At 40.3% G+C, this 13066-nt stretch overlaps 1 protein-coding gene across 1 annotated transcript; it reads right to left on the reverse strand.

Moving 5' to 3' along the window:
* Nucleotides 1–4489: 4489 nt before the first annotated feature.
* Nucleotides 4490–12800, reverse strand: ALG10 (ALG10, alpha-1,2-glucosyltransferase). Its single transcript, XM_006086737.3, has 3 exons — nucleotides 12145–12800; nucleotides 10457–10654; nucleotides 4490–8369 (listed from the first exon to the last, which is right to left on the reverse strand). Exons 1-3 carry the CDS (start codon nucleotides 12325–12327, stop codon nucleotides 7314–7316), a joined length of 1437 nt encoding a protein of 478 aa, XP_006086799.1. The 5' UTR covers nucleotides 12328–12800; the 3' UTR covers nucleotides 4490–7313.
* Nucleotides 12801–13066: the final 266 nt, after the last annotated feature.

Here is a 13066-nt window from a genome sequence, read left to right on the forward strand (position 1 = left end):
CCTTATACATGAGTAGAAAGTGACAACCCTAATCAACACCAGGCTTCCTCCTGGGCAGGTAATGGCAAGGAACTTTAATCACATTAACTCTCCAGCAGATGGACTGAAAAGGAATACGAGGTAAAAATCGACTTGAAGGCATTGAAGAGCAAACTAAGGCAGGAACTAGATGGGGTTTGATCACTGAAAGACCTCACGGGGTGACTTTTCCCCTGACACACCCTAGTCAGAAAGCTGCAATATTATTGGCTTGGGATGTGAGAGGATGGAGTTTAGGATGCCAGAGTGGCTAAATTAAGAAGGGAAATCCCAGAAGGGAGGGTCGCGGCGGAGCAAGCCCTGTGTCTGTGTCAGTCCCAGGCTGATCTCTGGGCAGGAGCCCAGCGGAGAGCAAGAGCTAGAAGTCTGAAAACTCCAAAGGCCAGCCTCGGGCTTGGAGTCCTGCCTAGCCAAAGGTGTTTGGAAAGCTCTTTGGACTTTCTATAGACCTTTCTATAAGGAAGGAACCTAAGCCTTCGCAAGTTCCAAGTGATCAGCCAGTAATCTAACTGTCTTCCCCTATTGTGAGAATAAAATAGAGTCATACAGGCTAGAGATGGGTGCTTCAAAAATAGGACTCAGTCTTATTATTTCAAGAAGACTAATCAAGCATAGGATTTGTGTGTGGGAGACAGGGACAATGGCTACTAATCCCGAGTGAAGGAAAGAAAAAGCCACTAGCACCCAGTTCAGAATAAGGGAATGTTAGACATGATACATTATAAAATATTACAAAACATGAATTTATTTACAAATGAAATGAAATCATGCTATTTGAACAAACTTTTCAATAAGGAAAGTCTTTTATCCTTATAAAGAATAGATTAAGTTAAAAATCAAATTGAAACTCCAGGAACCCACAACATAATTTTAGAAGTCAAATAAGCCTCTCTATTTTCCAGAATAGTATCTAACAAAATATAGAATGCAAAGATTAAGCTTTTCCAGTTAAAATTTTTTTAAATTCCAAAATATGTCATATTTAACTGAGAATTCATTTCCAAATAGGAGTCTCTGGAAAAGCTGTTAATTTTCAAACAACCATGCTCCTCCATTTGGTAGCTGGAATCATTCTCAATAAAACAAGGTCCTTATTTCAATGCAAATTAATATAGCTAAAAGCTCAAATCCTGAGTTTTTAGCTATATTATTTATTTTAGCTATAATATTTCTCCCTTATTTCCATATGCACATAAACATCACTTGGAGATGCCATCACAAAGACACACATGGAAAACACAATGGCAAATGGACGATTACCTGCCTCGGAAGAGCCAGAACTAGTGTGGGCCTCACTTCCTGACCCGTGCAAACAGGGAGTGTAACCACATTTTCCAAATCACATTTCTTCCTAAAATGTTGCAAACTTGAAATTAGACATTGTGCCCACCTCCCCACCCCCAACCTTCCCCCCACCAAACTGACAGAGGTTAACATGGGTTCTGAGTCGGCCTGCCTAGGTTTAAATACCAGCTCTGGCAAAATATTTAATCTCTCTATACTCAGTATCCTCATGTCTACACAGAGTGGAAATATTAACAGTGGTACTGATCCCATAGGGTTGTTATGAAGCATAAATAACATGGGTAAAGCAGCCACTTAAAACAGTGGCTGACACAATGCTATATGGGTTTTCAAAATTTGTCATCATCATCAGTGTTTGTGGCAAAAGATCTTGACTATGCCATATGAAGTAAAGAATGTCTATGAGAAGATATATTATGTTAAATTACCCAATATATGATTACAAAACACAGAAATTATTTTTTAACATCTACCTTAGCTTCATACAATTCAGAAAACATTTTGAATGATGTTATAATTAAAAAACATGGATGCTATAAATTACTTTATAGTTCAAAACTTAAAACTATGAAAGTTAATTCAGACTAGTAAGAAAGTTTAGCACAAGAACACTTGGTAAAATAGCACAATATCGCCACCTAGTGGATATTGCATTTTAAACAATTTTGTGGATTGTGCTTATGCTATTTTATAGTTAAGGAAAAAAAAACCTTTTCAAAAAGAAGCACATTCTCTTCACTAATGTTAAGGAAATTAAAATATTAGGAAAAATTAAATGCTATATTAGCAGTTCTCTTAAACACTGTAGCTAAAAATACCTTCTAAGTTGTGTATTTCAAAATTGTTTCTAAAACAAGGTTCAGAAATTTCAAGTATGTCGAAAACCGCATAAAAGTCACCAGCTATTTCATCATGACCTCCCAATTAATGCAAAAAAATATTAGCTATAACAAACATAAATTTAAAATCATAGAACTGTGAAGCATCTAAAAAAAGCTATTTACTTTGCCTACTTGCTACCTGAGTCTCTTCTGAAGCATCCCTGACAAATTAGAAATCTTGCCTTCAGCAACCAAACTTACTCTTCTCTGGTTCATTGCCCTGCAGAAACTACACAATTAGAAAATGTATGTTTTTCATGAGTTGAAATCTGCTGATCCTTGATTTATACTTCAGGGAATATAGAATATTCCAATTCTTCTTCCAAATAATTATTCAATTATGAGAGCATATCAAGTTATAGAATCTCTGCTTCTGAGTTAAACATCCCATATGTTCTTTTAGCCATTTCTCTTGCAACATAATTATAAACACTTATCTGTTCATACTTCCTTAAACGGTTTCTAGCATTTCTAAAAATGACTATAACCAATACAAAGAAAATATGCCATGAATGGCTTGGCTAATGCAAAGATAGGTTATCACCTCTCTCTCCATGTTCTACTTCTCTTATAAAAAACTTTCACAGTAGCAGTCAAAAACAGCCTTGGGAATCAGACCAAGCTATGTTCTTCAGGGACAGCGTGGACTTCTAGAGAGCTACCTTTCTGCTTGATCTTCAGTTTCTCCAGCAATCGAACAGAAATCGACATCTGCCTCACAGGAATATGAGTAGGATCAAACGTGACAGTTAATTGTAAATCAGCTAGAAGTATTACACCCAGAACATTGTAGGCGCTCAACAAACGATAGCGATTATTTTGGGTGTGCCATACACACACATATATGGTTAAAGGTTCCTAAACAGTGTGAAAAATCAATACTGGATTTAATATTTTCTCTTGTCAGGAAAATACCATGTGACTTTTGGTCTGATGGTGAAACACTGACTTCAAATGAACACTAAATTTATCAAATGCTCATTTTTTTTATAAAGCCCAACATAAAGGTATTATTGGATTACTTAATTGCAGCAAAATTTCTTACCCTAGAAATGATTTTCAAACATTAAATAATTTAGTGTTGGAGTCGTGGGTTTTAAAAAATGTAACTTCAACATATCCCTTATTAGAATTTTCTAAGCTATACAAGTTTTAGCATATTAAAAATGTTTGTCTTGTCAATACAGAAAACATATCCCAAATAAAAGATAATTAAGTTATCCCTAAAGTAGTAAAATTAAGCCTAAAACACAAAATAGTCCTAATTGATTGAAAATTCTGTTCCCTTAAAGGTCTAATAAACATCAGTTCTACTATTATAATTTAATGGTTGAAAGTTATTTTTCTTTAAATAGTAATAATTTTGAAATATTTACTTACATATATTTATAAGTAAATGTAAGTATTAGGCACCATGGTAAAGAAAAAAATTCAAACTAAGTCAGTAAATTTAGGCAGAAAAAGTTAAGGTTGACTCTCATTGTGAAATATGTGATTTATTTCCTAAAATTAACTAATGTTGTAATTTTTTCTAGGATATTCACTTCTTTCTATACTAAAAACTTCATTCAGTATTCATTTACTCAATATTTATTAAATAACTTATTTATGAACTTTTTGGATACATGGCAGGGGTTGATTCTTTTTGAAATAAGGCTAGACATGGGCCAGGCACTGACCAGTTAGGAACAATACTCTACTCATTTGAAATGAGGACCAAAGGTTAAACCACTTGCCTTATTGATTCCTAAACCACAGTCAAATATAAAAATCTTAACTGCCGAGCTAAATGCTCTTTCTACAAGCCCATAGTCCCTAAATTATGTTTAATTTTCCATTACAAAAAATGTCTCATATTATTTTCATGATACGTTTTGTTTCACTTTTTAATAAAATGCTAATTGTTTTAAAGATAAATGCTAATTTAATGAACACGAATTTATTTCTTTATTTGAACATTTTATTTTAGAAGTGAGTCTACACAGATACAGAGAACATTTTGATGGTTGCCAGATGGGAAGGGGGGGTTGGAAGCTGGGTGAAATAGGTGAAGGAATTTAAAATGTACAAATTGTTAGTTACAGAACAGTCACAGGATGTAAATTACAGCACAAGGAATATAGTCAATAACATTGTAACAAGTATATACGTGTTCAGATGGGTACTAGATTTTTTGGAGATCACTTCGTAAGTTACATAAATGTCTAATTAGGGGGTTGTACATCTGAAACTAATATAATATTCTATGTCAACTGTAATTTAAAAATTAAAAAAATAAATAAAAGTACGTCTAATACAATCGTCTATTTGGGGGTATAAATAAAAACTGAGGATCTCTTCTCTTCTCGTGGCAGTTAAACTCAAACTAGAAATGTACTATAGTAAGCTACTTGTTTATAAAAATAGATTGCATTAAACTCTTTGTATTAAGGTACCTTATAATAGACGAAGCACATTTCAGAAATAACTTTAAGAAGAGGAGGAAGAGGCCAGAGAGCTAACAAAATTTCTCTTGCCAAATGACATGCTATGTTTAACCTCAGGAACTACAGTTCCAAAGCATTTAAATACACAGTCAGATGCAATAGAAAAGATTTCTGGGTATCCCCTAAGAGAAAACACATGATATGTGAGGAAACAGCATACTGGAACCTTACTAATGCTATATGCTATATAAACATAATACTCAGCTATGAAATTTCACAGAAGAAAAAAGTTCAAACATTTAATACTGGGGCTACACATATTATGTACTAAATCCGTATGACATTCTTTAACATAATCCTACTTATATACTTTAATACCAATAATTGCAAGTCTCCACAGGCTTCTTTTTAAAAAAATCACCTTTTAATCAAGAAATTAAATTAAGTCTAATTTTTTTAAACTTCATGTCAAAACATCTATTTGATATCTCTTGAAAAATGTTCAAAACACAAAGATCACTTAGGATATTCCTAAAAGACACCTTCTAATTCACAGCATTCTTTTCTAAAATGTTAAGTACTATACTTTCTGTACTTTATAGAAAGAAAAAAAAAAGAAACTAAGATTAACCTGTTTTCTCTGAATGTAGATTTTATCCAAAACATCTTTTAACAGAGTAGGAACTTAAAAATTAACTGGGACAGCGATTCCCCCAATTTATGGGGTGGGATGGTTTCCTCATTTTTGCCAGAATAGATTAGAGAGGAAAAGTTTTTCAGTCTCAGAAATATTCCTTAACACATTCATATACAGTATCAGACAAGAAAGCTGTTTTTCCTAAATTACACATTTCTTTTTTAATTTTGACTTCCTGGAATTCAGATTGTCATTATAAATAATAACTTCATTGAGTGTGCTTTCTTGTGTAGTTAAAAAAAAAAAGTTTGAGTAAAAACATCTGTCCTGCAATCACTGTTACAACTAAAAAGTCGATCTACTTCCTAAGTACTGAGCAGAGCACAAGATTGTTCTTTACTTATTGCTCCACCACACTTGTCATTTTCACTTGTACACGATTTTATATTTGCAAACACAGAATACTTTCCCATCCCACTCATTATTTAAAACCCAGAGAAAGCATTAGTCAAGACAAATAGGTTCACAAAGCTACTAAAAATGTTTACAAACATAAAATGAGTTAAAAGATGAATTCGATTCAGTTCTAAGTATACATGTGAGTTAACATGTCCAAACACTTTTCTGTAATGGAATGATAATCAAATGAATGTACTCAAAATAGCAGACACGGAATCCAAAATCCAACACACAAGATTAGATCAGCTGTTCCCCAATCTACTAAATAAGATTAGGTCAAATGATTTCTAAACCTCTTTCAATTCTAACTTTTCTTATATAATGGAATCAAATACCAGTTACCTCTAGTTTTATATTTGGCCTTGAAAGTTAGTGTTTTTAACCTCTCAATAACCATTAAAATTTTATTTCAACTATCTCAGCAAAGAAATGATATCCTACACTTTTATGAAATGTATCCTAAAATCTCCTTTGGTAACTTTAGTGCGTTGAAGTGTCCCACAAAAAGACATGTCTGCTTGGAACCTGTAAATGTGATCGTATTTGGAAAAAGGGTCTCCGTTGGTATAACTGAATTAATACTGTCATCATGAGACCATCGACACTGTCCCTGTAAGATAAAGAAGAGAAGACCGTTGGGAAAGCCATGTCAAGACAAGGGCAGAGAGACTGCAGTGACGCATCTATAGCCGAGGCAGCAAGGACTGCAGAGAGCCGCCGAAAGCCAGGAGAGAGGCAGGGAGTGGTTCTCCCGGAGCCTCCAGACGGAACCAAGACTGCCGACACCATCATTTGAGATTTATGGCCCCCAGAACTGTGAGATATATTTTTAAGCCACCGAGTTTGTGGTCATTTGTTATGGCGACCACAGAAAACTAGTACAGTAACATATGTCAAAAAGAAAACCCCTTTTTAAAGGTATTATCATCAACACAATTTATCTGTGGCCATCACATAGTTCACATTAGAATTAGGGAAAGAGCTTCATCACTCCTAGATCTTTAACCAAAACCAGTAACTTAAATCATAGGTAGACAAAGATGAGCCTGGAATTTCTAACACTTACTATCGATGTGAGTCTATTTTGCCTAATGATTAAAATTATATTTACTGAAATGTTAAGCAACTTTTCAATCAAGAATATTACCTGATCATTTGCAAAGTTTTCAAATATTCTGTCTACTATTGCTTTTTGGGAATTAATACATAAGTTCCAGTATTACAATGCGTGCCCAATTTTCTTAAACTTGTATCTATAAAAAGTTCCCAAGCTTTTTGAGTGGCCAGCAGTACAAAAGTGATATCATGAGATAATTGTAAACAATTTTATTTTCCCAGTATTGCTCAGGCTTATGGAGCAAGTCTTAAATGTTTCTAAGTTTTTTACCACTTAACTCCCTTGGATTTGTTATATATGTTTAAAACACATATAGCCGATGTTTAAAAATAAAACATCTAAAGTGATCTGAGGATCACCACTGTGCCTAAAAGTTCATAATTTTCACCTGTTCAGTTGCTCATGTGGAAATGTGGAAATCTATTTTAGAGTTCAAGATATCTGTGATATTACCACATAAACCTCTGAGTGTCCTGACTATTTGGCCACTGAAAAGTCTTGTTCAGAAAGATATAAAAAGTTATGAAATTAACAACTGCATAGCAACCTAGTTCACAAACAAGTCTAGATATTGGGGGCAGAGGTATGTTAAGCCTATAAATAACATAAGGTAAAATAAAGTAACGAAATTCTAGCAGTTTCTGAGGTACTATAACAGCAAATAAGCATATGAAAAACATTAAGTTCCAGAAAACGGACTTTGACTTCAATGAGTCAGTTATACTCCAACCAGCAAATATATAGACAGGAACTAGCAAATATTTCACAATTTCATATCTTTGAATAACTCTTCTCCACACATAGAATGTATAATGCCTGTTATCTGCTAATAAGTATTTGTGAACATAAGTGAATTTCCAAACTAAAAATACAGAGACTACAGTGAGCACAAAAAACTGAATTCTACGTTTCCAAACTAAGCAAAGAAAAGCTTTCACTTTGCTAGGAGACAGTAGGTGAGGAAAGGAAAAAAAGAGAGTGAAAGAGAAAAAATAGAAGAGCTGGGGGAAGTGCAGACAGACTTCATGACTGCTCCGATCGCCAACAACAATCCCCCCATTCACTACCACGAAAGCACCAAACAGAAACAGGAGAAGGATGTAAGGCCAAGTCAAGGTGAGAAGCAAACTCAAGTTCTTAAAGGACATGGAATAAACCAAAAGAAACTGAAGAATTTTCCTGAATTCTGAAAACGGTCCCTTGATTGGGGGAAGCCTCTCTTCCTTCTTCTTTTGCAGCTCAGTTTTCCAAGCTTCAGTTAACTTTTGTGCGATGACGTTTCCTGCACAGAAGACAGCCCAGACAATATTTGTCTGACGAAACATGAAGCCACAAAATCCAAGCAAGGCTGACGTTTTATGATTCCCATAAAGACACATCAAATAGGCAAAAAGAGTGAAAAACATGGATCCTGCTTCTGTGTAGTAGAGGAAGTTAAAGAAATAGAGTGTAGGAAACACTGCGAGGGTTAATGTTGACAAGATCCTCTGGGCACTTGAGCCAGCCTAGGAGGAAGAGAAATCACAGTTAAACTTATTTTCATGATAAAACAAATACGCTTTTTCTGTGGAGATAATGAAGAGACTTCTTAAAAAATACAAAACCACATGAGTCATACTTAAATAAAATTATTCAATATTATTTCTAGCTAGGCAAAGACACAATAAACATTTAAATACGTTTTTATTGATTTTTAGAAAGAGAGGAACGGAGAAGGGAGAGAGAGATAGAAACACTGGTGAGAGAAACTTCAGTAGGTTGCCTCTCATATGTGCACTGACTGGGAATCGAACCTGTAGTCTTGCAGTGCAGGGGACAATGCTCCAACCAACTGACCAACTAGGCCACCTGGTCAGGGCCTTCATTTATTCTAAATCACAAAATCAAATCATGCCATTGCCTTGATTAAAATTAAGGGCTGTCCATCACCTATTCAAGTTCAAAATCCTTTCCATGACTTTTAAGGACATTCATGACTTCACCCCACCTACTTCTCCAGCCTCACAGGTCCATACTGTTATAATTCTCTAATTCCAAACACCAACTCCCTGCATCTGTTGCTCATGCTCCTCCTACCAGGATTCACTCCCCACCCTAAAGCCCTATCTGTGCATCAAGATTCAGCTTAGGTACCGTCTTCTCTCTGGAGCCCTACCCAGTGCCACCACACCCCTCTCTCCCAGGGCTGCAGTAGGTCTCGCTCCTTCTCTGTATCTGAAGAGTGTCTTACACCTATCCCCCGCTCATAACTTATACGACTGAAATAATCCCCTTAAGTTAAAATTAACTGTTGTAATTAATACTTATTGAGTCCTTAACATTACATCAGGCACTATTCTAAGCATCTTCCACTATTAATCTCCTTTACTCTTTATAACAGTCATATCAGGTAGATTGTGTATTATTCCCATTTAACAGATTAAGACTTGGAGTCACTGAGGGGTAACCTGCCTCAATTAACATAATTAGTAAGTGGACAGAATTCAAACCCAGGCATTTTACCTCCAGGGCCTACATTAAGTCACATAAAAATTCCTCAGGTAGCCCTGACCGGTTTGGCTCAGTGGATAGAGCGTCAGCCTGCGGACTGAAGGGTCCTGGGTTCGATTCCGGTCAAGGGCATGTACCTTGGTTTCGGGCACTTCTCCAGTGGGGAGTGTGCAGGAGGCAGCTGATCGATGTTTCTCTCTCATCAATGTTTCTAACTCTCTATCCCTCTCACTTCCTCTCTGTAAAAAATCAATAAAATATATTTTTTTAAAAATTCCTCAGGTGAAGTCTGTTTCTCCTAATGAAAATACAGCTTTCTTAAGAAAATTATCACCTCATTTACCTCTGCAGTTTCAATGTTAAGCACACGGAGTAAGTTCAGTAAATAGTAACTGAAATGGTTTGATTGGTGAAAAAAAATATTTACTTTAGATTTTATAAGTAAACTAGAGGCCCGTTGCATGAATATTCATGCACTCGGGGTGGGTGGGGAGGGGGGAGTGTCCCTCAGCCCAGCCTGTGCCCTCTCACAGTTTGGGACCCCTCGGGGATACCCACCTGCCAGCTTAGGCCCGCTCCCTAGGGATCAGGCCTAACCTGGCAGTCAGACATCCCTCTGGCAGCCCAGGAGCCCTGGGGGGATATCCAGCTGACAGCTTAGGCCTAAGCCATAGCCGGACAGCCTTAGCGCTGCCTCAGGGGCAAGAGAGGCTCCTGCCACCGCCGCTGTGCTCGCAGCCCTCAGCCTGACTTGTGGCTGAGTGGCGCTCCCCTTGTGGGAGGGCAGGTACCACCAGGGGCAGCTCCTGCATTGAGTGCCTGCCCCTGGCAGTCAGTGCGCATCATAGCGACCGGTCATTCCCGGTTGTTCTGTTAGGGTCAATTTGCATATTACCCTTTTATTATATAGGGTAAGTTATTAAAATATTTTAATATAACCTTATTCTAAAATGGAGGTAGGGGAGGTCTTACTTTATCTTGACAAAATATACACAAATACTAAGTGCTAAAGACATTTTCCACCAAATCTCATAAAACCAATTCATCATAATGGTGGAGCTGAGGGCATATAAACTTAGAGTAAAACATTTTGAAAACATACCTTGTGTCTGGGTTGTACCTTGCGGAAAAGCAAATACAGCAAATAGAAGTTGCCAACGCTGAAGAGCAGATTCACAAATCTGAGCATTCCAATGGAGCAGACAACATGTTCCGACCATCCGAAGATCCAGCGGGCAGGCTTGACCACCCCGACCGACAGCAGGTAGAGGCCAGGCAACGTGGTAATCATGGGGTCCCACTGCAAAAGGAAAGGCCGCCCATGAAGCAGAAGCGAGAGGACAACCACAAAGATGTCAGGCCCGAAAGCAACTTTACCAACAAGCTGGCATGTTTAGAAGTTATCCCGTGACACAATTGCGAAGTCCTCAGCAGAGCAGATGTGCTGCTTACACTCTGCCCCTGCCCCGGCTGTGTGACTGTGAAGCTGTCACCAACCAGTGGACAACAACTTAAAATCAGGGTCTGCTCTTCAGAAAGACCCACTTACTCTTCAAAAAGCCCGCATGGTGGTGATTAAATCGCAAATGCTCCAGTGTTTAAAAGTGTGGAAACATCAGCTGGAACTCTGATGAGTTTGGAGGGAAAGAAGCGTTTATTATTTTTTTAATATATTTTTATTGATTTCAGAAAGGAAGAGAGAGGGAGAGAAACATCAATGATGAGAGAGAATCACTGACTGGCTGCCTCCTGCACGCCCCCACTGGGGACTGAGCCCGAAACCCGGGCATGTGCCCTTGACCGGAATCGAACCTGGGGCCCTTCAGTCCACAGGCCGACGCTCTACCCACTGAGCCACACCAGCCAGGGCCAGAAGTGATTCAAGAGACTGAACCGCGGGCTCCATAACGAAAGCTAACGTGCATTGCGCTACACCCTCCCTCCGTAGCGGACCCTGCAACGCGCCACGGTCCTGTGGTTGTCAGATAAGTAACCTGACACTCGGACATTCACAAGGCCACACAACTGGTACATAAACTCCAATTTAAAGCCAGGCCTTTCTCTAACCAGACTTCGTGTTTCTAACCACCGCCCTACCCGGTCTTGGCAGACTCGGGCGAATGACACGCCCACAGCGCGTCCTCCCTGAACAGCCTGTGAGCGGAACACATAACGAAACCCACCGTCGCTCGGCCCATTGCCGTCAACAAGGGGCAAGTTCCTGCCCCATCGGGGAAGCTGCGGGCGCAAGGAAGCGGTTCCAGGGCCTGCAGCGCTTTGTTCTTGTATCTCTATCATGTGTTTACAGTCAATTATGCACTCAAACAGGATGCCACTCCGCTGGCTGCCACTAACCTGACCCAGTTAACAACAGAGCCTCCACCCCGAACACCGAGGATGGAACTAAGGCGAGCGCAGCTGCTCGCCGGCGGGCGATCCCCGCTCCCCGCCCGTCCCCGTCCCACCCCCAAACCTCGGCGAGGCGCTGGCCGGCGCGCGAGAAAGTGAAGTTTCCGCCCTTTCCGGGGAGCCGCCCGGGGACCAGGGGCAAAGCGGAGGTAACGGGGCTCCGCGTCGGCTCCTGTCATGACCCTGCTCCCCAGGAGGCAGATCTGCGGTCCATGCATCACTTAGCGAACAGGTCGCAGCTTTCAGAGGCAGGAACACGGGTTACCCAGTTCCCTTCCCGTTGGAGGCTGGGAGGCCGGGGCGGGGGGTTCGGATCGGGGTGGGAGAGACGGCGCGGGGCTGCCCCGGGCCGGCAGGGGCGGGTTCGGGCGGGGACCCCACCTGCGAGAGGGAGAAGTGGCCCTCGCAGTAGCGCTGCGCCTGCGGCAGGTGGAAGATCTCGTCCATGTAGGGCTCCCGGAGCGCCCGGCTGAAGGCGGAGAAGAGCAGGCAGGACACTAAGAAGGTGCAGCTCAGGGCCGCCGAGAAGTAGTAGCCCTCCAGCGGCGCCGTCCCCGCCCCCATGGCCGCCGCCCCAGGACGCAGCCCTGCGAACCCGGGCCGGCTTCCGCGCCTGGAGAGACGGGCTGGAAACTCGGGATCGAAATGGGCGCGCAAGGCGGGACTGGCCGGAGGGGACTGAACTTAGCCGGAAAGCAAAGGATGCTGGGAGGGAGCGGACGCTGAGCTTCCGGAAAACACCGGTCATTGTTTCCGGAGTGAAGAATTTAAGTAACGGACCCGGGCTGTTGGCCTGTCAATCACGTCGATCGGGGCTCGCTGAGTGGTCAGAGCCGCCAGGAGGGGCGGGAACGGGGCGTCAGGCTTTGAAAGGCAAGAAGCTGCTTTCCCTACGAGTCAGTCCGGCTTGTTTTTCCTGGTCGTTCCTATTTCTCACCAGGAGGGGGCGTCAATTCCCCACGTTTGCAATCCCAAGCGCTAAAAATTGGCTCATTCGCCTTCACCCCTCTTCCCAGTTTTTTCTGTATTCTCTTAAATAATCTGAATGATTAAAACTTGCAATTCCAAGGCACTTTATTTCATCAACTCTGGAGAATGGGAGGGGAACGTAGGTTGTGGAAGCCAATCTGAGGGTCTGGAGTGACCATTCACTGCTGAATGAACTTCACTAATTAGAGGATTGTTTCCGTTAAAAGAGAAATCTTTCAAAAGGTCCGTACTTTCAAAGGGGATGAGTTAAATCTGCATTCACAGTACACTCTGGCAGCCAGGTTACAGTACTCTATGGGAGTTAGGGTGTTTT

The sequence above is a fragment of the Myotis lucifugus genome, unplaced genomic scaffold (genome assembly GCF_000147115.1).
Source record: "Myotis lucifugus unplaced genomic scaffold, Myoluc2.0 scaffold_30, whole genome shotgun sequence".
Taxonomy (NCBI): domain Eukaryota; kingdom Metazoa; phylum Chordata; class Mammalia; order Chiroptera; family Vespertilionidae; genus Myotis; species Myotis lucifugus.